Source organism: Cladophialophora bantiana, assembly GCF_000835475.1.
Source record: "Cladophialophora bantiana CBS 173.52 unplaced genomic scaffold supercont1.11, whole genome shotgun sequence".
NCBI lineage: Eukaryota > Fungi > Ascomycota > Eurotiomycetes > Chaetothyriales > Herpotrichiellaceae > Cladophialophora > Cladophialophora bantiana.
The window spans coordinates 103,816-130,470 of record NW_015971585.1 but is presented as its reverse complement, the minus strand read 5'-3'; the positions used below and the strand labels follow the sequence as shown (position 1 = coordinate 130,470).

Below are 26,655 nucleotides of genomic sequence, written 5' to 3'. Positions count from 1 at the left end.
CCCCTTGCTAAGTCTGAGTAGAGGCAACTGTGCCTTTCATATGTACAGATTCCCCCCACGGGAGCATGGACACAGTTCCAATGATACTCGTGTCAAGTCGTCTGTTTAGCTATACATTTCCAGAGCCTTTCATCCTGTGGAACACGAGTCATGCATAATGGGTCCATCCATTCTTGCCATGTCGTGTCCTGCACGCCCCTAATTTACGTTGTCCAAGCCTTGTCCCGATCGCTGATCAGCCCAAATTTGTCCAGACATTCCTGTCCCGATTGATCCTCTGCCATAAGCTGGCCCAATGCAAAATCTGTACAAGTAATGTGACGGATTCCAGCCTGACAACTCCTCACGAGTCCATCACTAATGCCCTTTGCATCTCATCTTCGCGATGCATCCCACACCGCCAGTAGCTCTGTGTAACGCCTCTGCAATGGGAAATCCATTCCCGCGTTCGTGTCCAGACTGGGAAAAAAGGTTCAAGGGCGAGAAAAGACAAGTCCACAAAGTGCGATCTGATATTGATCGCTATTTTATGGGTCAAGAGCGGTGTGGTTCATGCCAGTGTCTCTTGATGCAATCATCCACAAGGCTCATGAGTCCGGTCGCCATAATCACGTCTCCCAAGTCATTCGAGACCTGTTTCTCCGTGAGCCGCAGACTGCACGGTGGTACCCAACCCCCCAGGGCCGCTTCTTGCCTGCTCTGTCTCTGAGACAACTTGTCAGGAGTAATATGAGCAACGCACACCCCCGAAGACGCAGCAATCAGCTCAAAAGAGAAGACCAGCTCTGATTCATCCCGATAGATATTCCGTCTCCAAGAATACCGTTCGCCCCAATACTCAAACTCGTACTTGCTGTCTCCTGTCTTACTACGCTCCAGTTCGACCTGAGCATAGTTGGAGAACTCGATTCTGATAGTATCGGTGGGAATAGTGGCCTTGACGTCGACTTGTGCTGCGAAAGAACTGAAGTCGTCGTCCGACTCCTCGTCTCGAATCTCTTGAGCTGGCTTCGTCCGAGGCTTACTCTTCAGCGTTTTGAGATTGATCTTGGCGAGAGTCGAGGTGAATGATAGTCGTCTGGGTGAGGGTGATGAAGATGATTGTTTGGCCACCGGCTTCAGATACTTTCTTTTCGAGTTGCAGACTTCCCGACCCGATTGCCGCTGATATCGACGAAGCGAGAACTGCCGTTCGGCGAGATCGTACATGCGAAGGTGGAAAAGAGTCAACTTCAGCTTGTGTCCTTTGGCGATGCTCAACTCAGTATCAACCCGAAGATTCAAATTTCCGTCCGGAGTGGTGTCATCGTGTTGGATAAGTATTCTTCTCGTGGATGGAAACAGCTCTCCGAATTCGATGGGGGTCGTGGCGATCGCATCAGGCTTATAGCATATATGTCTCATCAATGGACATAGGCTTGGAGGTCTCGACGATGCATCATCAATATCAGAAGCAATTGTTGAGGTATATGTTTCGGTTGATGCTCGAGGGTCTTGTTCATGTTCAGCCGGATGAACCATGGGCCCATCAACAATCTCACGCTCCTCATAGTTGTGGTAATGCTTGACAATAGGTTTGGTGTCGCTACAAGACGTGAGGTTGGTATATTGAGTGTGGCTAGAGAGGCTCGAATGGCTGGACTGGTCGCTGCGGGTCGAGGTGGAGCTCTGAGAAGTAGCAGATCCTTTCGACCAGATCCGACCTGGGGTACGTCGTGGCATGATATTGAAACAGATGGGGGATACTCAGGTGTTGTTGTGAAGTAGGACAGGGTTGCTGGTCTATAATGAAATGGGAATGCGATTTCTAGGTCTTGATGACAGAGAGATATTTCAGAGAGAGGCGAGGTAATGAAGACACGGCAATGGAAAGAACCAGAGGTAGTGACACCAGCGGCATATCAAAAGAAAGCGAGACCATTGCGGTTATTGGTGACAATCCCCCAAAAGCAAACAGACTTGAGTGACCAGATCACCCCACAGGCAGACAAGGACGATGTCAACCTCTCCCGGCCATTTTGCACGAGGAAGGACAGGCGCAGGTGATGGCGCGGCAGCAATCGTACTACGGAGGATCTGTGAGAGCGGAGTGGGAGACAAGCCAGAAGAGCAATATGGCGGGTGTGGCCGGGAGCTGCCGCAGAATACCAGTTTTCTTCTGGAAACACTTTGCACCCGGATTTGCTGAGACACGATAATGTTCACCTAAGATACCTAGGCATCTTAGTGATCCTGCTTAGCGAACAACCTTCAACCACACTCCAATAACCGACCCGTACGGGTTAACAGTGACCCGGACAAGACCCGTTCAGGGTCGAGCCAGCATTCGTTCTCCGTGGCGTGGGAGGCAAATCGCAGAGAAGACGTGGACAAAAACAGTGCAATGCCAATGGTGGCGAGGACGTCGGACGGAGAAAAGGACCACAGGTAGTTGGAGGATGGTTGGATCTCGTGGTGGGATGGCAAAAAATGGACACATGTGAGGGACGGAGTGAAAATCGACGTGTTGGCTGCTGTCAGACGTGGCTGTGAAAACGAGCAGGTGACAGGATGACGGGGATCCGGCCCTGCAAATAAGAAATCTAATATCTGTCAGACCGAATGCTTCACTGTGTTGACCGCGTCAAGCAGGTGATAGTGCAAAGCCCATGCGCCACGTCAAAGAGAAAAGGTGAAAATCCGATGACCGGGTCTGGCGGGACAATGCCGAGGTCGCTAGACTGGATTGGGGTTAGCGGAGTGCCTTAATTCAACCTTTGCCGAAGCTCTGATGAACTGCTTCCTTCCTTGCTAACTTAGTCTGCGGCAAATATGTGGCACCACTTCATTGGTACTGAACCTCGCCATGTCACCTGCTTTGCGTTTCAATACGTTGCTTCAATCTTGGCTGCTATGCATGCCCGTGCCATATTTGGAGAGCCCTCAAATCGTTTTGGAAGCTCAAGAGCGAACATGAACATGTGTTCACTGCCAGAAGCTGTACCTTTGTGCCTCTATACCACCAAAAAGGTCCATATTCTTCGTCCCGGATGCTGCAGCTGAGTAACCTTGATCCTTTCATCATGCCGACAATGCCACCTTTGGGCAGCCATGTCTCGCTTCATTTTCAAGCATTGGGTCTGTCATCCTGCATCTCAAAGCATCACCGAGTTGAGCTTCAGCCAAGGGTCCTCTTCTATTCTTCGTTGCGAGCACGTGTGCTCAGGGCGAGTCTGAGTCAGGCAACAATATCATAATCATCGGGTGTGAGGCATTTTAGGACAAATCTGGAGAAAAGTCATGCAACCACTCTCGAAATGAGGAGAAATAACGGTAGGTTGCATTGTTTTGATCATCCACCACTAGCAACGGCTCGACCCGCAAAATCGCCATGAGCCATAGTTCATGCCCAACTTGCTTCTATTGTTGTTTTCGAGCCATAGCGTTCGCACGTACCTGACTACTCAATTCTGAGAAACATTGGCCACTGAGCGTTGTGGTTGATCAGAGTTCCTGAAACCTGGTCCTGGAAGGCTGCGGGCTCCAAGTCCCGTCCGGGGCTACCGTCTGCGCTCCGATGCAAACTGTGAGCTTCGTGCTTGACGGCTCGCATGAACTTTACAGCCTAAGCGGGGCCCGGAACGGGCAGAACGGGGCCACTTGAGATCTCCATCTTCGGTTCTACGTGGCGTCGTAGGTGCCAGGTGTTCTCCATCTCACGGCCGTTTCTGTCGCGGGAGATTCATGGCACAGTATCGCCACAATGGCCGTTCGGCTTCCCGTCGACTCGCTGTCACGGTATATGCCATGCCTGAATTCGTGCTTGAGCACGTTCATGCAATAAAGGCAGCCATTGCATGCCTTCCTCAGTCCCAGCTCATGTCGGACCATGTTCGCAATCTTGCTAACTTTCAATTAGATGACAACTTACTCTGTACACCTTGCCGGAACTGTGCACTGGTCCTAGTTCGGCTTGTGTCCGTCTCACATTCTCGTCAAGAACGCGGACATTACTGGATCTTCGGGGATTTCGAGTTTTTCTTTAATTTCATTGGTCCCGAACGGGCTTGCTTTATCAATGACTGTCAGGAATTTCTACTATTCGTTGCGATATGGTGCGTAGTTGTGTTTGGCTGCGTAACCCAACTCAGCTCCACCAGTTCGTCGATATGCTCCACGCAGAGCCGAGCACGAAGGGCCCTGACCAACATCCAGCTAGAGCGCTGCAATGTCCATCACGAAACATCTAGGAAAAAGAAGCAACGCACGAATCACGAAATTTCTGTTGCAATTAGATTGTCTAATGTTCTACAATCAACCAATAGAAGATTTCCTTGCCCATCAACTCGGACGAGTGTTTACAGATCAGCGAGTTCGAGAACGACGCCTCGACCCTCACGGACAGGAGTTGGGATCATCTTCACACCATCCCCCATAATGGCCGTGGAAGTTCGATTTCGCGACCGACTTCGACGCCTCGGCCCAGAAATCCTCTTGCTCGACTGTCCACGCCCACATAGGCTTGCCTTCTCTTCTCCTCACCCTCGATGTCACGCGTCACACTCCAAGTTCGCAAGCCATAGTAGCTGCCCACGCAATGCACCAGCCACCTCGCAAAGGCGGCACCCTTATCTTTATCCAGACCCTCGAAGACCATTTTCTCAGTGCCGATGGTGCCATCCTCGTCCCATTCCATTTCACCCCTGTCCCTCTGCCCCTTGCCAGGTGAATCGTGCATAGCACCATTTCTGCCTATGAAAACAATTTCCTCGTCCTCACTGTCGCTAGTCAGAGGAATGTCATGCAGACCATCTCTTCTTAGACGGATTTCTCTTTCATTCCACTTGCGCACGAATGCTCGGACCGTCTCCTCCAGGTCCTGAAGCAATCCCTTGGCGGCTTTGGCCCGCTTGAGCTTGGCTCGCACTTCCTTCGGGATGCTGGTGGCCGCTTCTTCCATGGGACTCATGCCGGTGTTCTGCACGCGTCTTCCGTGGGACCGAATGCTGTTCCGGCTACCCCTGAGCTTGGATTCGACAGTCCGCTGAAACTCGGCGGCATCCCACAGGGGAGCGAGATAGTAAGGGACGGTTCGACGAGGATAGGTGGGACGAACTTCCCAGTCAGAGGGGAGGGGAGGGACAGCCCAAGGGTTTGACAGAAGGCGATCTATTCGTCAGATTTTATTTAGTCACCAAACAGTCGTCTCTGGGTAGATGTAGGAGTACCATTTTCCCATCGCCGTCGCTGCCGCGAACCCTCCTTGCCCTTGAGCAGGGCTTCGCGACGGTCCGTGCTATCACGACGCACGACCTTTCGATCGGGGTGTACCCCCGACTGAGCGACAACAGCCGTTCTCGAAGTCCCATCAATAGGAACCATGATGCGCACTGAAGTGCTAGCGACACGAGTCCGCTCGGGCGTTGTCGCGGGGTCAATGGAGATGTTGTTCATCCGAGCAGTCACCTCTTCGGTGCTTTGCGAAGCGACAGGAGCGACGGCCTCGGGGGTCGACATTATCGGGGCGATAGCCATGGGTGATGATAACCGATCGATGCGACGTCCCAAGTTCTTGAGAGTGGCGAAGTGACGGCCGGACAGAGAGAAGACAGTTCAAGGGGGCAGCGATCTGGGAACTGCGGAGACGGGGACCTTGAGTCAACTGTTCAATGAATCTTTGATGGAAGAAGCGAAGGGGCAGGATGTGCGAGAAAGCTATCTCTTGAAGGGTGCGCGGTTGAGGCTCAGTCGGGAAAGGATGGCCTCCTGCATTCCGTAAGTAGGTAGTCGAACTACTTGCGCCCGCAATTGCAGTTGGTGACGCGGATATTCCCAAAGCTACTAGCGAGTAGAGAGCCTCGGCCACGGACGAATTACAGACCAGCCTCTAGCACCGTGGGATTCAACATGAGTCAAAAGATGGACAAGTGACACATCGATATATTGTCTTTGATCAGGCCGTGGTCGGATAGTCTACAAAGACCTATATATCGTGGTGACTCGAGTACGTTCCTCGTTGACCAGAAAGGCGCAAAACGGTTCATTGTGAAGAAATTCATTTCTACAGTAGACGAGTAGTCGGTATGGCGATGAGGAGCTGACCGCTGGGGCGCAAAGTGGTGCATGGGGTCCTTGGAGTCCCTATTTGTTTGGGAGGGACACCTCTCAACCATTCTCTCCCTAGGCCTATCACGGGGTGCCACCGTAGCCTACGGTCGTCAAGTTTGGCCCGGTCGCTAAGGGGGATCTCAACCACCTGCAGTCTACTGGGTACCTAGTAGGCTATTCAATTCTCTGGTGCCTGCGTCTCCAACACCAGATACCGTTTCCATTCATCCCATACCACTCCGTACACCAACACCTTTTTTGAATCGATTTCGGTGCTGGGGAGATCGGATTTTTTCATTTTCCCTTCGTGTGATATTGTCATGAAGTCCCTCGCGCTTCTGGTCATCTCGCTCGCCGCTTCCGTCTCGGCTCGTTCTATCGACACTGGCCCTCAGCAAGCAATTATTCCTCAAGATGGACAGTCTGCCATTCAAGACCGTGCTTTGATTGAATTGAGCCCCGGTGAGACGAGATGGGTGTCGGAGGAGGAGAAATGGGAGCTTAAGAGAGTATGTCTATGCCTAGCCCTGTGTCCCAGGCAAACGGACACACCGCTGACTCGAAGGGCAACAGAATGGGGTCAAGTTCATGGACATCACCGAGAATGGAGATACATATCCATACGCGGCCGATCCTGAAATGGCAGCGAATTCAATCGTCTATCCCTCGAAGCCCGAGCACAAGCATGAGGTGAACGCGTTGATAAAGACGTTGGACAAAGACAACATGCGCAAACACCTTGAAGGTCTCACCTCCTTCCACACGCGCTACTTCAGAAGCCAGGACGGCATTGATGCAGCCCTGTGGTTACATGACCGGATTGAAGAAGTGATTGAAGCGTCCGGTGCATTCAATTACAGTGCCTCTTTGAGCCTGTTCCCGCATTCATGGGGCCAATCGAGCATCATTGCGCGGTTCCCCGGGCGGACAAATCACACAATTGTGATCGGCGCCCATCTGGACAGCGTCAATATGTACTTCCCTTACCTCCGTGCCCCTGGCGCCGACGATGATGGCAGCGGAACGGTGACCATCCTCGAGGCCTTGACGGCGCTGCTCGGGTCGGAGAAGATTGTGAACGGCTCAAGTGAGAACGCGGTTGAGTTTCACTGGTATTCGGCCGAGGAGGGTGGACTTCTCGGGAGCCAGGCCATCTTCAAGTCGTATCATGAAGAAGGAAAGGACATCAAAGCCATGATTCAACAAGACATGACAGGCTATATCGAACAAACCCTCGCACACGGGAAGCCTGAATCGGTTGGAGTGATTACCGACTTTGTGGACCCAGCTCTGACGAAGTTTGTCGAAGGCATTATTACCGCCTACTGTGACATCCCTTACACCCTGACCAAATGTGGATATGCCTGTTCCGACCACGCGTCGGCGAGCAAATACGGCTATCCCTCAGCATTTGTGATCGAGTCGGATTTTGAATATTCGGACAAGAAGATCCACACTTCAGAGGATCTCATCAAGTACTTGAGTTTTGACCATATGCTCCAGCATGCTAAGATGACGCTGGGATTTGCCTATGAAGCTGCCATGGCCAAGTTCTGAGCGGGCAGGGAGCTGTCGGACACATATACCCACTTTCGGATACTGTATGAAATGGCGTCATTGTCCTCTGAGAGCTGTGGCCTGATGTGTTTGCGTCGTTTGTTCCTGTTAGAAACCAGCATGTGAACTACGAGGCAGCAGAGTGAGAGGCGGAGTGACTCCTGACGTCATTTCCCCACGATTCTCAGGACCAGCTGGAACTGTTGTCCCGCATGCAAATCACGTCCCCATTCAACTCCTCCTTCCTTCCCTCCTTCACGACATCGTTGCACTGCTAAGCGTCCAAGTCGATCACGAGGACAAGTTGGTCTCTATGAAACCAGGGCCCGGATTCTGCCGTCTCCGTGGTGGTTGTTGTTGTTGACTGACCCAGCTTACCGAAATCTATCTTCCCTCCCAATCAATACTATATACCTGTCTATGCGCCGTTTTGACTGAGTCTCAACTCTCTGTGAACCTGCACTCTGTCCACTGCTCTGCGTCTCCACAGGATCAGTCCAAGAAAAGCATCTTTATTCCCACCCTCGGTCACAGGAGCTCGAGATGCCTCTTACAGACTGTATGAACAGTGACCAAACTGCAAACTTGCTGTCTGCTGACCCGCCTCTACAGACAATCCGTTCGCGAAGCGCGAAGAATTTACCCAGAGAAACCTCATTGCCTACAAGATCCTCACGATAGTCAGCTGGCTCGTTCTCGTTATCTCTGGAGCAGTCTACACCTTCGAGCGTCCCACCGATTGCAAACATCACAAAGATTGTCACACAATATGGGGCCAGAACAATCACCACCCAACAGGGTTCAGTGTCAATTCGGTGCTGACCAGCATCTACTGGGTCATTGTCCTCATCTTACAAGCACACTATGTTCGATTTCTTTGGAGTGCGGAAAAGGATTACGTTACTAATGCTGCCAATGTGGGCTCGCATTTCATTCTGGTATGCTTCTCGAGCGTCAGAGTAAATACGCCATCACTAACGGTATTTCCCAGCACAACCTCTTGACCTTTGGCTTCATTATGCTTTGGGTCCGGTCGTACTTTTGGCAGGGCGAGCTCCTTCTCATTGTCAACCTGTTCAACCTGACAGCTCTTTACTTTGGCCACCCAACCACTCCCTTGATCATCCACATTCCCATAGTCTCCGCACCCTTCGCCTGGAACTATGTCGCAATCTTCTGGAATGGAGCTGCGATGGTCCCTGGCGCCACCAAGCTGCCTGCTCGGATTGTTGCCAACATCTTTATTTGGGGCATTCTTATGCTGGGCGCCTTCTTCCTCGCGGTCTTCAAAGACTATACCATGGGTTTTGAGTTGGCTATTCTCGCCCTATGTGAGCTTCACCATCCTGTTTTTTTCTTTTCTTTTCTTTTCTTTTCTTTTTTCTTTTTTCTTTGGCTAACCCTACATCAAATAGCACTTGCACTGGGCCAACTTGCTACAAAGGTTGTGGCCTTCCAGTGGATCTTTGCTTTCGTCATTGCCGGTGTCCTTTTCGTTCTCTCCCTCGCAGTGGGAGCTCCCACGCTCTTTGGAGCAGATCGCAGCGCTCGCCAAGAGGGTGCAATTGTGAGCGAGGATCGAGAACGAGCACCCCTTCTGGACGACCACTGAAGCAGAGGTCCACCACAGTGCGTCATGGTTGTGCGACATGGCACTCGTCAGGTCATGAGTTCAGAGTGCACATCGAATAACGTTTCAAGTTGCCGGAATTGGCTGCCTTCCATTTCTCAGGACAGGCCCAATACAAGATTCTTTATGGTAATCGCCTGGTCGCTGTAATGTCTTGGTCGGATGATGAGACGACCGGAGTCTGCTCCTTACTTGTCTATCAGGAGAAGTCGGGCCTTGGGGTGGTGCCGCATCTATTCTCACACAGTAATCTGCGCCTTTACATGGGCCCATACTCAGTATGAGAGGAAGGAAAGGGCCATCTCTTTTCGGGCGGCAGACAAGATACCCACTTCACCACAAGCATGTGGAGTTTTAACATTTCCTTGTTGCTTTGGGCTGGTTTTGGTCACAGATAACATCACACACAAAGAATTAGTATCCAAACAAAAACTTATCTTGTCCAGGGCTGTGAACCAACCAGATTGCAGGGTTTGGAGAGGTTCAGCAGGCGCCTGGTTTGTATTGCAATAGCCAGCCATTTCGCATTTCGCATCTTGTGCGGCTGTGCCCCTCCTTAGCCTCAACCACACGCGGCTGGGGACTTGGGAGGATCGAAGAGCAACCCAGCCGCGCCACGGATTTTTCTTTATTTTCGTTTCATGTCTGAACTCTTTGATCTCCTCTCATGGCCACGGACGATCCCGATTTGTCGCTCGCAACCATGGCGGATTCAGACGTTGTGGCTGAGGGCAAGTCGCCACCGACGTCTCCACTGTCTGATACCAAGGCGACCAAGACGTTGTCTCTGTCGACTGAGGCACAAGCCAACACCGAACCCCAGGCCGACAAGGACTCTGTGAGCTCAGGATCACCGACTGCATCGACGTCTCCGGATGACAACGACGGAAAGACAAGCATGGCCCACTTCATGGAACCTGATCCAGAAACCATTCACCCCGATGTTGACCTCAACGACCGCAACAATCTCGTTCGCCTGCTCGCTCTCTATCAGTCCGGCTGGGAACAGGGGCGCGGGCGCGGCCCCCGAGACCATGACACCTGTATCTGGTGTAGAGGACCTGTGGCATCAAACGTTCAAAACCTTACCCATGTCGGCACGAGCAACAGTTGTAGGAACAGCTGGCCCGCGACCTGCCTCATGGACTGGATCAACCAAGAGCTCGACGTTGTCCGCAATCGCGTGTTGCGATGCCCCATGTGTCGAGAGGAGTTTTTTAACATCTACACTCAGTCTCGCGCCGATTTCAGGGCGAACCAAGGAGGACCGGATGCGGAGCTTGTGATTAATGGCGCCTGGTTGAGATGTATTCTCTTCAGTCCCATCTATGCCAGGGAGTTTTGTATCAAGAGTGGAAAGCCGCTCATCATCGTCAAGAGTGAGGAAGCCCGGAAGCTCATGCTTCTGAACAGAGAGAAAGCCATCTTCAACCCATGTGAAGGGCTTGCTCGAACTCCCTACGAGGCGAAGGGGAGGTGGTTTCGTAGGCTCAACCTTCCAGACACATCAGCCACTGCTGGACAACCCCAGCCCTTCGCCTCGGCTGAAGCCCTAGCCCTCGCCTCCACAGGACAAATCCAACCTCTCTACGCTGCTGGACAAGCCCTCGTCTCTGCTGGAGATGTGTCTGCTGGACAAGCCATCGTCGCTACTCAACAAGCCTTCGCCTCAGTCCCGAGTCTACAGGCTCCAGCCATTCCCACCAATCCTGCCGGACAAATCCAAACCCTCGAAAACTCTGAACTCCCCAACCCATATGCTCCAGCCATCCCCCTCGGTCGTGCCGAGAAAAATGACGAGCCACCGAACCCCGCCCTCGACACAGTCTGGGTCCTCCTCGACTGGGGAAACAACCAATTCCGAATGGCACCATTCTTGTCTGTCCAGGCCCATGCCTTGAAGATCCTGACGGAGGAACAGGGAGGAGTTGTGAAGACCATGACAGCAGATGAGTTCGGTGCGCTGGCCAAGGAAAATGGAGGTCTGAAGGCCGTGGTTACGGGTTTCAAGGCTGACAATGTCGAAGAGATGGATGAAATGGAGACCTCGGGCAAGAACTGGCTAAAGAAATTGCGGTCTGAGTTTTCGGAGGACGGTCCATACGCGTCGGATAGGACCTGGTATGAAAGACTTGTCGATTCTTTTCGAGTCAGGCTGTTTGAGCCACCAACCGATGGCGACAATGACGGCGAAGGCGCCTTGGGCGTCCAGGAGCATCCCCCGGGTATGCAGACAGACGCGGATGACGAATGGGAGGATTCGGAAGAGTCCTTGCTGGACGATGCGCTTGAGTAGATGGCAGCAGGCAGCACCATTTCCACCCCCATCACTCGCCGTGTGAATCCGTCACCAGGGCGATATAGTTGGTAAGGCCAAGGGCACTCAGAAGAAACAAACTCAGCATAGTTGGGAGCAGCACCCTGGAGGAGCGGTCAACTTGGGAGCGCCCCGTCGGTCCTCCGGTTCATCAATCATGAGCAGATACATAGGTGCTGAGTAGGGCTGTCGGTGGCATTACTTCTGGCAAGGCTTGGAGGCATAGGAGACATTGGAAGGAAGGCACGAAAGCTAGAGCTAGACCCAGAGCCAGAGCCGGTACCATAGCCATGCCATAGGCAAAGCAGCTCCCACAGCCATAACAGCTCCATAGCAAAGCAAAGTCATAGCAAATGCAAATTACTCCGTAGCCGGAAGATGGCTGTCCGTCTCTCTACGTGACAAATCCCAAACGCACTAACTTACGCTGCAACACGGCCCGCACACGACAATGAGGCCATGACCAAATTGAATAGGTAGGCCAGACACGATCAAGTCATATCTATATATCTATATATCTATATACTGGTATAAACGGCGGCATATTCCATCTCGACCCTTTATAGTTCTACTCTGTTTAATCTTCAAAAGAATGTGATGTGATATGTGTGTGTGTGTGTGTGTGTGTTTGTCTTCCAATGCGATTTTTAGCGGTGTATTGTTCAAGGTACCCTGGACCTACTTTGGGTTCGTTACGAGGTATTAGAAATAGGTAGGGATGGGTGGTTAAGGATGTGTACAGCGCGTTTATATGTGAGTAATAGTCAGGACAGTTGGTTCATTCAGCTCAGTCAGGTAGATAGATGGTCGTTCAGACCGGGAGAGGTTCTTCTTTTCATTTGTAGTCCCTAGATCCATTCACGTATCCACATTTATTCCAATTCCAACCGGGTCCTCCTGCCTGTCTCTCCCTGTGTTCCAGATATGTATGCATCCGTACAGACATTTATATGTTCATGTTGCAATTGACCAAGTGATTAGTTAATAACCAGGTAGGCACACAGGAAGGATAGCCAAAACGAACGACGTCTTAAAAAAACAAGGGACGAAGAAAAAGAAAATCAAACTCGCTTGCTCCTGCTCTTGCTCGTGGACAGGGATTTTACACTCATAGACCGACTCGCAGTTTTCATGGCCATCCATTTCTTTTTTTTCTTTTCTTTTTTCTTTTTCTTTTCCCCACCCCATCAGGTCCGTTTATCCAATCCGCACATGTTATTATTCGCGCACTCGCTCCCACACTCACTCGTAATCGCCACCCCACTCCTTCGCCCTCTCCTTCTCCCTCATACCCATCTTGGCCTCGACCCAGTCCTCCACCGTGACCCAGCCTCTCCGGCCGGAGAGGACGGCGTTGCGGATCGCAAACTGCCACTCGCGCCACCATTCCTGCGCGATCAGCGAGGGCAGGCCGGTCCGGTCGCTGGCGGTGGCTTCTCCCTCTCCCGGGCCGCCGCCGCCGCTCGTGGAGGTGGAGGAGGCTGAGGAGGCCGGTTCGGTGGGCGCGGTCGTGGTCACTGGTGATGACGGTGATGACGACGAGGCATTCGGTCCTGCTACTGCTGATGTTGTTGCTTCTGTTTCGTCGGCGGTGTCTGTTTGGCGCTCGTGGTCGGTGGTCGTGGCCGTGCCGACGACGGGCCACTCGACGTCGACGACCTCGTACTTCTTGGTCGGGTAGAGGCGAAGGATGTTCGTAAACCAATTGCTCGACTTGCGCTGGATCACCACGTCCGAGTACTGCACCGGGAATTCCACGTGCAGTTTGCCCCGGTATTTCATCAGGGCCAGGAGGGTCCGCACGTGGCCCTCGAGCAGGGCGGTCGGGAGGTTCGGCGTCGAGCGGTGGAGTGCGAAGCTAATGTAGGAGGCGAGTGGTTAGGTGGGTTTGGTCATAGGTAGATGAGTATATAGTGGATCAAGGAGGTAAGATGCTGTGGGGATCGAGTTTGAGAAACGAACGTGATGGGATCAAGGAGGAGCCTGGCCAAGGGAAAAGCAACAATCAACCCATGGACTCACCTTCGATTCTCAGCCCTATCTTCACAAAACTTCTTCGCCCACAGCTCGAGGGGGGACATATTCATCTCCTCTCTGGTCATCTGCTTCGGCGACCCATTGGACGACCCATGCTGGTACCGCTTGACCTTTAGACGACCCCTGCCACTCTCTGTCCCTCCCCGGTCCAAATCCAACATACTCGTCAGGTTGAGCTTCAACTCGAAATCCACGACCGTGTTGACGTGCACGTGGGTGCCCCGGATCACCATGATCGGCTTCGGCGGCAGACACGCCTGCTCGCGAATGAACCTGAGGAGCGTCTTTTGCTGTTTTTGAGAGGTCGACGACGAGTGTGAGCTAGACGTCAGCTCCGGGTTGGTGGTCGTGGTGACGGTCTGGTCCTCTGACAGTTTGGAGTCGCGGATCCGGTATTTCGCGAACGAGACCGTCGTTAACCGGGACAGAGCCGAGAGCGGGTTTTGTGAGGGGATGGAGAGGGGTGCTGTTGCTGATGCAGGCTGTTGAGGAGGTTGACTCTGCGATGATGGACTGTCGGTCCAGGGATTGGAGTTGGGAAGGACTGTATGTTCGTAGGAGGGCGGCAGGTCCGTTGGTGTCGAAGACGAGTCCGCAACGCCGGTACTCTGTAGACTTCTTTTCTCTGAAGAAGCCATCTCTTTTTCTTTTTCTTCGTTCAAAATCAACCGTATAGTACTGCGTGCGACGCGGAGATGGGGTAGGCTCAATGCGTAAGAAAAACACCCTGAGAATGGGTAACAAATAGTGGTGGCAGCTCAATAACTCCCGGGGTCGAGTGGTGTGATATGTTCGCTTTCTATGACAACTGGCAGACCTGATTACCATGCTTCTGTGATAGGAATACAATGATCACAAAACAGTCAGCACGCGGGATATAATCAACACATAACAATACTCTGTGCCATCGGCGGCAGAGAGAGGTAAGCAAGAGAAACGACAACCGTCAACCAAAAAAGAACCACATGCTCTCTTGAATGATTGAATGGATTAGGCACTCGCATTTTTTGCCCGGTACATTCCTCGAAACCTTCCGCAGCATCATCTGCATGCAGACAAGCGTCTTATGCACGGATAAGGTGGTTCTTTCGTTCTAGGTCGCTCCAAGGAAGTTCAGGCACCGCCACATGGTTTCGGAGCAATCGGGAGCGCCCTCGCTGTCTTGAAATGTCCCAGGGCCTTCAGGCACCAACTTTATCGACGGGACCAGTGACGGAGGTTGTTGGAGGGCAGGTTGGAAGAAACCATGTTGTGGCTGTGGCTAAGAAACGTGCAGGCGTCCTTGGTAGGTACAAGTACAAAAGGCTGGTGGCCGAGCTGGTCGGTCTGTTTCGGGCCTCGCTTGTAGTGGCAGTGGCAAGGCGGGAATAAAGGCGTTGCCTGGCAAGGCGAACGGTCAGGCAAGGGAGGCTGAAGTCGATGTGTTCAATCTCCACGACCCATCTTTCAACACCAAGTCCGTCAAAACATCGCTATCCATGTAGACTTCCAGAGCTGAGTTGTCGTCGAGTTCAGCAGAGCTTTATACTTTCAGTACTGCACTTGCCAGGGTCAAGCCATGCCGCCATGGCTTCGCCGTTCATCGCGCCTTGCAAGTAGCACTCGCCTACGACGACATGGCACTCTCCCTTCGGCCTGGTGACCTCAGAGCCAGCGACGCATCGCAATCCCCGACGAGCGCAATCACGTCGCCTTGCTGCGCGCGCATGACGGTCCAGACCACATGCCCGTTTTCCGTAGCCATGATGTTTCGCTTTTGCATGTTGACCGTCATCCCAAGGACCTCGCCCACATCGTTGAGCCACAGCTATAGTTGCCCTTTTGGCCCGCTGGGGTCGACTTCTGCAATTCCCGCCTGTTCAGTGTGAGCATTTCTAGAAGTGCGATCCACTCTTCTCTCGCGGCAAAGCCATCTCCAGGAATGCCTTCAGGTTGGCTTCGGCCGTGTTGGTGACAGAGCCGTAGATGCTGAAGCTGCTCTTGGACGGTATTTGGACGGTGCCATGTCGGATTGATAACTCACGCGGTCCCTGATCGAGCAGGCCAGACATCGATCGCGTCGAAAATGAAGCCAGAGTAAATGAGAATCTGGTCATCATGGGCAAAGATCGACGTTGGTACCTACATTGTTGGATGTGTTACAGGGGATCATGTCGAGGAGGGCGTCTGGAGATTGGGGAGATGCCAAATCGACCTCCAAGGAAGCCGTCTGTTTGTGAAAATCCCAACTACGCAAAGAATGCAGGACCCGAATTCATCAGACGCAGGATGTCGAGTGACCCCGTGCGCTCCTACAACAGCCTTGGTGAACTGTGTTAGACTTTCCGAGCGCGGGAGGCGATAGTCGACCGACATCCGCTACTCGACGGTCGTCGCGACGACTCCCAGAACACCGTTGACTTTGTCCTTGATATGTGATATCCTTTTTTGACGAGTCTCGGCCGATCTTCAGGACCTGGTTGAGGGGTGGCTCAGGAACAGTTCTTGAATGATCTACTGACGGTGCTAGTTAAGGGTGCGAGATGAACTTACAAATGCTCCCTACTTCTCGAGCTGTTCCTTTGATTTATTTGCAGCTCGAGGTCTATAGCGCACCCATGACATCGACAATAGACTGGGTTTCTGTTCTACACAATCTGCTACAGAATGGCGTCCGCGAGACTTGCCTCATTGTCGGCCAGGCCCGCGAGGAACGAGAGAGCCTCTAGAAACGGATTCTATCTTGTATATCTAACTTGACTTCTCATCCAGGTCGTCCTGATTTATACATACTGTGTCAGCATCAGAGCATAGCCAATAAGCTCCTGGCCTAACCATTCACATCATCCTAGAGGGAATGCGGCTTGCTCACACCGAAGGCGTCAAGAGGAATGTCCCAGGCATCATAGTAGCCGTGAACACTCGGCTCGTGGTTTCCTGCATATACAGCCTTCTCCTCTCTCCCCCGCTAGTTAGGACAATCTGTTGGTCGTATCTCGTTGCATCTATATGTAGCCATCCATTCCTCAGGATGGAAGAGCGCAAGTAAGTCTGCCGCTTCCTTCGGTCAGTTCGCTCATGTCTTCGTTTGCCAACATCTGTACCGATATCAAATTATCAGCGCGGGATCCAGTCAGAGGTATTAAGCTCAGCTATGAGTAGGAGTGTTGGAGAAGTACGGGCCAAGAACCAGGGAGCCGATGCCAGTGCTTTGAGCTCGCTCACAATGATCGAGCCTGCATGTCGCTCCGTTGCGCGAATCGGGTGCCTCCAGAAGCAGAAATAGGGGGATAACGGCGCAGGCGGGCAGAGCCAGAGCCGTCGAGCGTTAATTGGGGCTTGATGTGGTTTCGGAGGACCTTTGCTGAACGCTGAACGTCCTCCTGCCTTCGGGCTTCAGGAGAGAGTGCCTGTCGACGGGCCTCTTCCACGGCATGATGGTTAAAAACCGCTCGCCGATATTCTCGTCCTCCATCAGAATCCACGTCATGACCAATGTATACTCGGTACCTTACCTAGCGTTAAGTATATTGAGGAGTACTATCTAGATGACTCGCGAACGAAAAACAGAGCTGGTACATACTGTTTGATCCTAGAGAGGGAGTGAGGTTTCCTTTAACATGAGCCTCAGCGGAGCCTTACTAAGTACTCCCTGTCACTCGCTGTTGTCCCTTGTGCATCGCACTCCCGTACGCGGTAGACTTCTGACGCTCCAACCCTGGCCAAGTGAAGAGAGGATCTTTCTCCGTCTTCTCTCTCCGATCATTCGCTTTATACTGATGGATCATAACCTCCGGCCTGATGACCGATGTATCAATTAGTACCTCACCCTCTGCACCAATTGCCTGAGCCTGCATGTTCTCGAGTCCAATACGGCCAATTTTTATGACGGTCTCGAAACTCTCTCTCTTAACCTCGCCGATCAAAGCTCGCCCGCCACGGTAGACCTCGAAGAAGCGCCATAATTGGGTCCGAGTATCACCATTCCAGGAGACATAGACGGAAGTGGATTCTCCATCCTCGAGGGCGACGATGGCAGGTGCTTCATTTGGCAGACCGGTCCAATTGTATCGGAAGCCGCGGTAGTTTTCCACCCCGATGCCCAGGGAGCCGGAGTCCATGTACGCGTGAAAAATCGGCGAACCATCGGATTTGAACTCGGTAATGGCTCCCGCCGAGCCCCAGTTGACGAGGACGTTGCCATTCGGAAGGACTTGGGTTGAGCCTTGGGACTTGGAAAGCAGGTCGTCCGGCGGGTGGAAAGCTTGCACAATCCTAGCTTCCCAACTCTCTGTGTCGACTTCGATGATCTTGCCGCGCGAGATGTTGTAGAAGTGGACTTCATGTCCGTGACCATTTTCCGTCCCATGAGCCGAGTTGTCGTACAGACTAATGATTTCTTTAGTGCCGTTTTCGTTACGGGACAAGAAGCGGGCGTGGTGCTGAAACGCGAACTCGACTTGGTCACCCATCGTGAAGCTCGACGACTTTCCAGATAGTTGCCAGATGATTTTGCCGGTTGTTCCGTTGATCTTGTACACGGCGTTGGCATCGCGGGCGGAGATCAGGTAACTACCTTGGTCGTCCTTGTCAACGGAGTTGATGTGGAAATAGTCCCAGGCGTCCGAGCTATTGTATCCGGCCCCAGCTTGACCAGGTTTCAAGGGAAGGTAGCCCTCTGTAGTTGGTCAGCGTTATTGTCGCATTCGAGGGACCTCTTACCCGATGGGTCTACGTGGTCAAGGCTGCTCCATTCGAACAATACACTGCCTGTCTCGATGTCGAGTTCTAGCCAAGTCAGCATGGTCCTCCATCAAGGCAGATATACGGACCTTGAAATTTTGCATTAACAATCCATTGCTGCTCCTCGCTGCCTCCGTAAGGTGTCAAATTGTAGGGGATAGGATGATAGATCTGAATGAGTGCTGTCTCTTCATTAATGATGTGAAACTCATGCTTATCGGTAAGATGATGATTGCCGGCTCGGAGTTCTCGGATCGTTTCGTAGTGTCGGTCGAGAAATGTCGTATGACCATGTCCATGACCATAGGCGGCATTGTGGCTTCCTTCGAAGCAGAATAGAATATCCTTGCCTTTGTGTCGTGCGGCTTGGAAATTTGTGGCCCAAATGGAGAAATAGGTGAAGCCGGACCAGACAAGATCGCCGGTATCAGTAAAGATGTATGGTGCTGCTTGTGCTGGCCCGTGATGGGTCCCTTCAGGGTACCCAGAAAAGGGGGCAACAAAAAGGTAGCCCTTCTCAACTTCTTTTGTGGCTGGGAGAGTGATATTCAAAGTTGGTGGTGCGAGGTCTGGTCTAGACTTGTACCGCCAGTTGGCAGAGACCGGAGTAACGCACAAAAGGCTCACTAACACCCCCACTAAATACGTGCAAAGTCCTGCCTTCCGGGTCATTGTACTTGTTGCTGTGCAAGATCAGGTTGGTGTCCAGAACTGCAAGGTTAGGTCGGTGTCCAAAACCACAAGATACAGAACTTACCTCAAGCTTAAAGGAATATCCAGAATTTTGCGGGGAACAGTCAGCGACACCAGTAGAATGGTCTTGAATGACTGCATTTGAGAAGAGGAATTGTAATGTAGGAGAACACCCTCGGCACGACAGCTATAAGTGAGTGAGGGATTGGCCATTCTTCTGAGGTAAGAACGCAATCTGCATGCAATTTGCCCGTCCAAGGATCTAATGGATCGAAGGGTGTTATCGCAACCACAGCTGACACAGGATTGAGAAGAACCGAATCGGCCGCTGTAAGTTCGCTTGAACAAAGGTCCCAAAACTGCTCGATTGAGCCCGACGGACATGGACTCCGCGTCCACAGTTCAGAGTTTTCTGTTGAACTTCATGCAAGAAGACGGACATGGACTCCGTGATCGTCTGGTGTCTCATGCATGGTGAAATTCGAGTCTAGCAATGCATCATTTCGATCCAGTGATTGCTTCGAAGCTGAGACTTTGTCACCGTGGTGGCCGAGCAATGGCTTTCGACGGACAATTACAACGGTCCCTAGCGATGCGGCAAATGCACCTGCAAACTTGCAGATGTAACCCAATACATATCAAACAAACAAAAAAAAGCCTCATTTCTTTAGCTGTCCGTGATTTCGAGGCCCTCAAAATCCCTTTTTCCCTAACCATATTCTAGGGACCAGGTTTCCCTCCACGTCGAGGGCTGAGAAGTTTCGTGTCTGCACTAGAGAAGATGCTTCCATCCATTCTGTCTTTTGCCGATCCAGAAGATGGTGATTTCGACTCCCATGACGAGATTTCGACACCCAGCGAGACAACACCACTTGTGAGCAACAGCGCCGACGGGATAACTCCTGCCACAAGACATTGGGAGTCTCCGCCAGGATTTTATTGGATAGAGACAGGTCAGTGCCGGGTGGGACCTCTCATTGGTAGCCCTGCTCAGAAACTTAGCAATCTTCTCGAATGTGTTCCTGTCAGGCTTTGATGGAACAATTACCGCATCGACATATGCAGTGATCGGATCAGAATTCAACGCGGCGAATACGGTATCATGGCTGACAACATCCTACCTGATAACGAGCACGGCTTTCCAACCCCTTTATGGTCGATTCTCGGATATTCTCGGTCGGCGAACTTGTTTCTTTATAGCGACATTGACGTTTCTGCTTGGATGTCTCGGGTGTGCCTTAGCCCCGGACATCATTGCACTAAATATCATGCGAGCCCTGACGGGGTTGGGGGGAGGGGGTCTCATGACAATGGCGACAATAATCAATTCAGATATGATTCCATTCAGAGAACGTGGAATGTATCAAGCCTGCCAAAATGTGCTCCATGGATTTGGATCAATCTGCGGAGCATCACTGGGGGGGCTGATAGCGGATCATATCGGTTGGCGGTGGTGCTTCTTATCCCAAGTGCCAATATCCATTTTCGCCTTTGTCGTCGGCTATCTTGTCATCAGTAAGCACGAGCTGAAACTTGTTGCTGGTGAAGAAAACTCAGGGAGTGCGAAAAAGGCCTGTAAATGGGAACAGATTGACCTAATAGGTGCGATCCTGCTCGTGCTGGGCCTTTCAGCCCAACTTGCAGCCATGAGCATGGGCGGAAATCTCTATCCGTGGGATGATATCCGAGTCATTATAGCGATGGTCTCGAGTATTATCCTCCTGATAGTGTTCGTTCTCGTGGAATTATGGACGAAGGCAATACCGGTCCTGCCCATGGCTATGCTGAAAGGAACTCTTGCAATGTCGAATCAAATCAGCAATATATGTGTCGGCATGGCGGCATACTCGGTAAGTGGAAATGATGCAATCCGAGCCAGGGCTGAATGTCTCCGACAGTTTCTGTTCATGATTCCCTTGTTCTTCCAGGTGGTCCTTCAAGACAGCCCATCTGAAGCCGGTATGCGCCTAGTGATTCCATCGTTGGCAACTCCAGTAGGTGGTGTCATATCAGGCATCATCATGTCCCGGTGGGGAGGACTCAATGAGCTCGTCCGGGCGGGTTGTTTCTTCATGATGATAGGGAATGGCGCCGTTGCATCCCTCAAGTTCGAAGATTCACATTGGAAATATCTCTTCTATCTCTTCCCCGCCAATTTTGGTCAAGGGATGTGTTACCCCGCCATCCTTTTCACCTTTCTAGCAGCTTTCGATCATAGTCGTAAGTACGATCCGTGTAAGAACAAGGGTCATTCAGCTGACCCCGAGAAGAGCAAGCCGTGTCCACGTCGCTGGTCTATTTGTTTCGGTCAATGGGGACGGTATGGGGCGTGGCTGCGTCTTCGACATTGCTGCAAGACGTGTTGACACAGCGACTGCTTTCATCGTTGGCGGGGGTTCCTGGCAAAGAGTGTGTGAGTTCTCCCTGTAATGTTAGGCGTCAAGACCTTCTTCTCTGATGGTGAAGTCGCAGCTCATTGACGAGATTCGTCATTCGATAACCATGTTGAAAACTCTTCCACCTGATATGCAGTCGATAGCGCGTCATGGTTACTATGAAGCTCTGCGATACGTCTTTGTTGCAAATACTGCCGTCACAGCGGTTGCTTTGGTGGCTTCCTTTTTCGCTCAGGGGAAAGGCCTGCGTCGGAACTGAGGGCTGGACTGCTAGAATATCCGTGTTGAACTATTAAGCGCACTTCAGGTGTAGAATTGGTGCAATTGAGCCTATGGAATAGGCGGGGGCTGAAAAGGGGGTTGCTTTCATCCCCAACAATTCGATCCGCAAGGTACACAGAACCCTCAGTGTTCCAACTGTAGGCAATAGGTTTATCGGAATCTCTTACGAGAGACCTGTCAGTCAACCATGTTTGTGGAGAAGTGATGTTCTACGTACCACAGGTGTCAGCCTTACCTATCGAGCCCATCGCCAAATCAATAGATGGGCAGTAGAACTGGACAACGGACAAGGTATTCGAAGGTCAACTCCGTGGAAACCAAAGCTTTCATGGAAAAATGGACTCGAAACATTGTGCCTCGTTAGGACGTGAGAGAATCCAGAGGGTTCAGTGTATATTATGGTGGGACCATCTTGGACTGTGTACGAGGTAACTCGACAGCGGGCGTTGTCCGTGACAATTACTCGGTACTTTAGTGGTCATTACGCCTCTTAACACCCTTAGCAATCACAAAGATTGCGTGCTCATCGTCACGTGAACAACCATTTTCCTCTTTAACCATAAAAGGCTTTTCGTCCTCTGCCAGTTGCCCAAATCCGTCGACGTCTACTCGAGTGTCCCGGAAGAGAAAAAGAAAAAAAATAATGCTTCGACTTGGCGAGAAGAGAATATCGTAAGCCATGAATTTTCCCAACATTCCTGGGATTGCAGCAGCTGAGAAACGTACCAATTGCAGTTGCAAGCGCTGCCAGAGTCGCAAAGTGTGTCTTCGCTTAATTTCACCGACCAAGTTGATCTTACTGGCATATAGATCAAATGTTCTCGGACAATGCCCTGCCATAGCTGCACCATTGCTGGTGCTGACTGCGAATTCCGCGCCAATGACTGGAAACGGACTCCAATCTCGCGCGAGCACGTTGCTGCGCTCGAGGGCAGGATAGCAGCACTGGAATCACTCCTGTCAAGCGTCAAATCATCCCGTGGGTATGAGCGGGAGATTATCATTGAGAATATCGACATTGTCGACCGTCGACCTACAATTACAGACAGTGCTCAGGCCTCGGTCCATGCCGATGACATATTCCTACAAAGCATGAGAGGCTGTTGGGGTAATGACGGACATGGTTTGTCCTCCTATAATTTCAGGAGATCTCGACTTATTCACAGTGTAGGCTCTGCATGTTTTTATGGCCCTGGCAGTGCATTTAGCACAGGTCTGTTCGGCTTTTGTGAGCCAGGGAGCAAATTATTGAATCATCAAGCTTTCCCGACCACCCAAACCCCAGACGTCCCCGTGAACGTGCTGCATGACTGCGTCAAACTGTTCTTCGAGTGGCAATTTCCGTATTGCAATATGATTGATCGAGAGAGCTTCTTGAGGGAATATTCTAGCGGAATTGCAGCAGGTGAACATTTCGCTTCGGCCCTTTTGTATGCCGTGTGCTCTCTCGGTGCCTTGATGTCTGCAGACCAGAATATCAAAGCGCTGGCGTCGTTGTTCGCGACTTCTGCAGAAGAGGAGATATCTTCGAAATTCTGGAGGTCTCACATTACCATTTCGCAAGCAATGCTGCTCTGCGCCGTTTTTGAGATCGGAAGGGGAGAATTCGCTAAAGGATGGATGTATTCGGGTTTGGATCACTGTTCACTCCTATCAAGACGTTGCTGACATAGGATCTAAAGGCATGGCTTTTCGAATGACAGATCACCTCGGTATCCACGAATACAACCAGCTGCCTTCTCGCAAGGGCATTCAGAGTACGTGGTCCGTTGGCTTCAAGTCGTGGCGACGTATGTCTCTGACATATGCCATATCCGATAAGTCCAGACTTATCCATTTGAGAAAAGGTAGACCACACTGACTTGGATGCTAGGATGCTCAGTTTGTTCTTTGGAAGACCCTCGGCGATGAACAGGGCCGGGAACGACTTTGACATGAAGATGTCTAACTGGTCCAATTCCAATGATGCGGAGATCTTGGAGCACAGACAGATGGCTTCGATGCTCATTCCTAACACCGTACTCGATTCACAGGGCTTGCAACATCGAGATGACCCCGAAAGAACGTCAGGCTCCGGAATTTTGATAAGCATGCAGGCAGGGCTTGCAAGGATAATTGAAGATATTCAAGCTGAAGTCTTCAATTCTGACCACATTTCACGGCATGCAGCTGGATGCGGAGTTGATGCATTATACCACAAGTTCAATGCTCGACTCTGGAACTGGCATGACTCATTGCCTGGAGAGATGAGGTGGAACCGATGGAGTTCCAAAGAAGAGGATGCAGATCCTAGCCTTGCCCTTCTCCAGTAATAAGGTCCACCCTTTCTCCTTTTTTCTACTTGGCTAACGATTCCCAGCATACTGTTTCACACCGCCCGTATCAGTCTGAACAGACCACTCATAAGCCAAAAGGGCATGAAGAGTCCATCCGCACAGATCCCTAAGATTGTATCCGACGCGTTAGGTATTTGCAAGGATTCAGTCGACACAATCGTCCAGATCATCCGTCGTTTCAGAACATGGCATACGCTCCGAACTGCGTCATTCGCATTTGTTCACGGCGCCATTATGGCGATAGACGCTGCCATTATAATTATTTCCTGTTCTGAGACAGACAACGCCTTATCGATGAAAATGAATGCCGACCCTTTGTCGACATTGGATACAGCATTGAATGATTTGTCTCACACATGGGCTATTGCTCAGGACGCAAGGAGCCGATTGCACGAAATTATCAATGCGTCGCAACTTGACCTTGGAATGATCAATGAGACTCCCTTGGGCCATGTCTCCGCGTCCACCGACTTCTGGTCCGAGTGCTTGGATATTCATGCTGCAACCCCTGAACCGATGTTCTTCCCTTGCGCTCAGAGAGCATCGCAAACACACCACACCACTCAAAGGCGGCCCTCTTTATATTCCGAATGCCTAATGGCCACCAGCCTTGAAGACGCTTCGGGGCCTCTCGACTGTGGCATGGATTTCAATTCTGCCCCTTGGAATTCCTTAGCAACAAGCGAGAGCGGCATGGCATTTAATCGCTCCTTGAAGCACCAATAGCGTAGAGAGCGGAGATCCCCAAATGGGCACGGCCAGGGGAGATCTCAGTTACATCAGATATCGTTCGCCTGAATATCGGCAGATGAAAAGCATATCCATTACACTAGAGTAAGCGACCAAGATAGACTGCTGAGACTACAGAGCGATCTTCAAGGCATTCACGAAAACTTCCCGACTCTACGAGATCCGAAGAGCATCGACGTGGCCCACCAAAATTACAGAGATTGACCATGGGACTACTTAGGGAGTTTAATCCCTTGGACGTTTCTCTGTAGGTAAAACAGGCCATCTTTTGGCCATGCTCCTATTATGTGGACAAATAGACTCATCGGGGTGCGTTTTAACACTCACCCTTTGAGCTGCGCTGGCCAGGGCGATCCTACTGCTTCTATTTTATCTGCACATTCGCCCCCACGGCTATCGCGCCAGCGCCTCAGAATTAGTAATTGTAGGACTCTTGAAATTGAACAATGCGGCACGTTGTCTGCGCATGCGAGGGACATTAAAGCCATGGTTGTAAGAATGGACTAGCTTGGGTGGAATAGCGGAAAGCCCAAGAGAGACAAAAGAAGGCAGATTTAAGATGCAGAAGCAGCCTCCTGTAGCATTTCTTTCGTGCTCCAACAAATTCCATCCTCGGAGATTGTGGCATCCGCCCGATTCTCTATCTTCTTGAGCTGCTGTTCCAGCGATGCGGACATTGATGCCCCCTCCGTCGGCGGTGGGCTATGAAGTCGACTGCAAAGCAATTTGCTTCAGATGATGGTCAACACAGATTTCAGGTCATTTCGCTATGGCGGGTGTCCACCGTTCAACTCTTTTTTCAGAAAGCGAGATCTTTAGCTCTCCTTCGTCCTCGGTGTCTGTGCTGGGTGTTGACATCGTGCGGCTAGAAGTCGATGAATCAACCTCACCAGAAGCCCAGTGGCCAATGGCAAGCCACCGCAGTCGCTCTCGTTCAAGACAAGAGGTGGTCAACAGCTATGGCTTGCTGGTGCTGCTGGTGCTGCTGATCGGGGACTATGCATAACATACCCAGTAGAAGCGCCCTGGAAGTGTCGCCCTGGGGGGCCATCTACTTGTAGTCCCACCGCGGACAACGTAGCATGGTGCTCTAGACTAAATCTGGTCTAGAGCCGGATACCAAGAGACAGAGCTCAAGAGATCTGTCCCACTGAAGTTCCAGGGACTTTATCAAATGGCGGTTGATACAGAGTAAATTGAGCTATAATCTCTAAAACTGAGGTCAAAGGGGATGTAGTCACTGTATTTATGGATTTCGAAAAGGCACCAAAAAGGTCATGCACGGTGGTACAAACACAACATGGCTAACAGCGATCCAGCGACTTGGCTCTTGTTCGTATGATGGTCAGCGTACCGAGTCCAATGGGCAATACGATTCGATCTATCGCCATGGCACCACAAACGGAACAGATGAACTTCGTGTTACTTTCCCAACTCGGCTGAGCAGGACTCGAAGGCCAAAACTTGGTAATCAGCGGCGCCATGATCTGCGTCATCCTTGATGAGATGGTCGGAAACCCCTGGACCGTGAGACTCGTTCTTCACCGTTAGGTTGAAGGCCATGTAATATGCCCTGGTACCGACGTCAAATGAGGCGCTCGTGAGGTGCTGGCTCTGGAAAGACAACAGCGCCAATGACTATCGAGAGCTCAAATCATCGACAAGGACGGCAAGGTCATGACGGAAGCCAAGGCCATGTAGGTGTTGATGAAGAGGAAGAAAAAAAAACCTGTGACGCCGCGCCACTACCGCCGGCATGGTACGTTTCCTGCTTTGAAAGATTGGGTGTTATTTGCCCAACTTGTCAAAGAGAGACGTGCATTCGAACCGACAGAACCGCCTGATTTT

At 51.5% G+C, this 26,655-nt stretch overlaps 9 protein-coding genes across 9 annotated transcripts; 5 read left to right on the top strand and 4 right to left on the bottom strand.

The window, feature by feature from the left end:
* Nucleotides 1–534: 534 nt before the first annotated feature.
* On the bottom strand, nucleotides 535–1,722 carry Z519_07476 (uncharacterized protein; the record flags this gene model as incomplete). The annotated part of the gene is made up of 1 exon (XM_016765210.1): nucleotides 535–1,722. One exon carries the CDS (start codon nucleotides 1,720–1,722, stop codon nucleotides 535–537), a length of 1,188 nt encoding a protein of 395 aa, XP_016618179.1.
* A 2,677-nt stretch (nucleotides 1,723–4,399) lies between these two features.
* Nucleotides 4,400–5,514, bottom strand: Z519_07475 (uncharacterized protein; the record flags this gene model as incomplete). Its single annotated transcript, XM_016765209.1, has 2 exons — nucleotides 4,400–5,148; nucleotides 5,208–5,514. The coding sequence occupies 2 exons, from the start codon at nucleotides 5,512–5,514 to the stop codon at nucleotides 4,400–4,402; spliced, it is 1,056 nt and encodes a 351-aa protein (XP_016618178.1).
* An 893-nt stretch (nucleotides 5,515–6,407) lies between these two features.
* Nucleotides 6,408–7,644, top strand: Z519_07474 (uncharacterized protein; the record flags this gene model as incomplete). Its single annotated transcript, XM_016765208.1, has 2 exons — nucleotides 6,408–6,596; nucleotides 6,661–7,644. 2 exons carry the CDS (start codon nucleotides 6,408–6,410, stop codon nucleotides 7,642–7,644), a joined length of 1,173 nt encoding a protein of 390 aa, XP_016618177.1.
* Nucleotides 7,645–8,187: 543 nt separating this feature from the next.
* Z519_07473 (uncharacterized protein) lies at nucleotides 8,188–9,256 on the top strand (the record flags this gene model as incomplete). Its single annotated transcript, XM_016765207.1, has 4 exons — nucleotides 8,188–8,203; nucleotides 8,257–8,582; nucleotides 8,636–8,975; nucleotides 9,060–9,256. The coding sequence occupies 4 exons, from the start codon at nucleotides 8,188–8,190 to the stop codon at nucleotides 9,254–9,256; spliced, it is 879 nt and encodes a 292-aa protein (XP_016618176.1).
* A 685-nt stretch (nucleotides 9,257–9,941) lies between these two features.
* Z519_07472 (uncharacterized protein) lies at nucleotides 9,942–11,570 on the top strand (the record flags this gene model as incomplete). Its single annotated transcript, XM_016765206.1, has 1 exon — nucleotides 9,942–11,570. The coding sequence occupies one exon, from the start codon at nucleotides 9,942–9,944 to the stop codon at nucleotides 11,568–11,570; it is 1,629 nt and encodes a 542-aa protein (XP_016618175.1).
* A 1,263-nt stretch (nucleotides 11,571–12,833) lies between these two features.
* On the bottom strand, nucleotides 12,834–14,266 carry Z519_07471 (uncharacterized protein; the record flags this gene model as incomplete). Its single annotated transcript, XM_016765205.1, has 2 exons — nucleotides 12,834–13,449; nucleotides 13,614–14,266. The coding sequence occupies 2 exons, from the start codon at nucleotides 14,264–14,266 to the stop codon at nucleotides 12,834–12,836; spliced, it is 1,269 nt and encodes a 422-aa protein (XP_016618174.1).
* Nucleotides 14,267–17,248: 2,982 nt separating this feature from the next.
* On the bottom strand, nucleotides 17,249–19,022 carry Z519_07470 (uncharacterized protein; the record flags this gene model as incomplete). The annotated part of the gene is made up of 3 exons (XM_016765204.1): nucleotides 17,249–18,285; nucleotides 18,330–18,395; nucleotides 18,440–19,022. 3 exons carry the CDS (start codon nucleotides 19,020–19,022, stop codon nucleotides 17,249–17,251), a joined length of 1,686 nt encoding a protein of 561 aa, XP_016618173.1.
* An 802-nt stretch (nucleotides 19,023–19,824) lies between these two features.
* Nucleotides 19,825–21,698, top strand: Z519_07469 (uncharacterized protein; the record flags this gene model as incomplete). Its single annotated transcript, XM_016765203.1, has 5 exons — nucleotides 19,825–19,996; nucleotides 20,046–20,893; nucleotides 20,942–21,263; nucleotides 21,314–21,456; nucleotides 21,516–21,698. The coding sequence occupies 5 exons, from the start codon at nucleotides 19,825–19,827 to the stop codon at nucleotides 21,696–21,698; spliced, it is 1,668 nt and encodes a 555-aa protein (XP_016618172.1).
* An 851-nt stretch (nucleotides 21,699–22,549) lies between these two features.
* Z519_07468 (uncharacterized protein) lies at nucleotides 22,550–24,783 on the top strand (the record flags this gene model as incomplete). Its single annotated transcript, XM_016765202.1, has 5 exons — nucleotides 22,550–23,351; nucleotides 23,404–23,542; nucleotides 23,595–23,739; nucleotides 23,818–24,029; nucleotides 24,081–24,783. 5 exons carry the CDS (start codon nucleotides 22,550–22,552, stop codon nucleotides 24,781–24,783), a joined length of 2,001 nt encoding a protein of 666 aa, XP_016618171.1.
* Nucleotides 24,784–26,655: the final 1,872 nt, after the last annotated feature.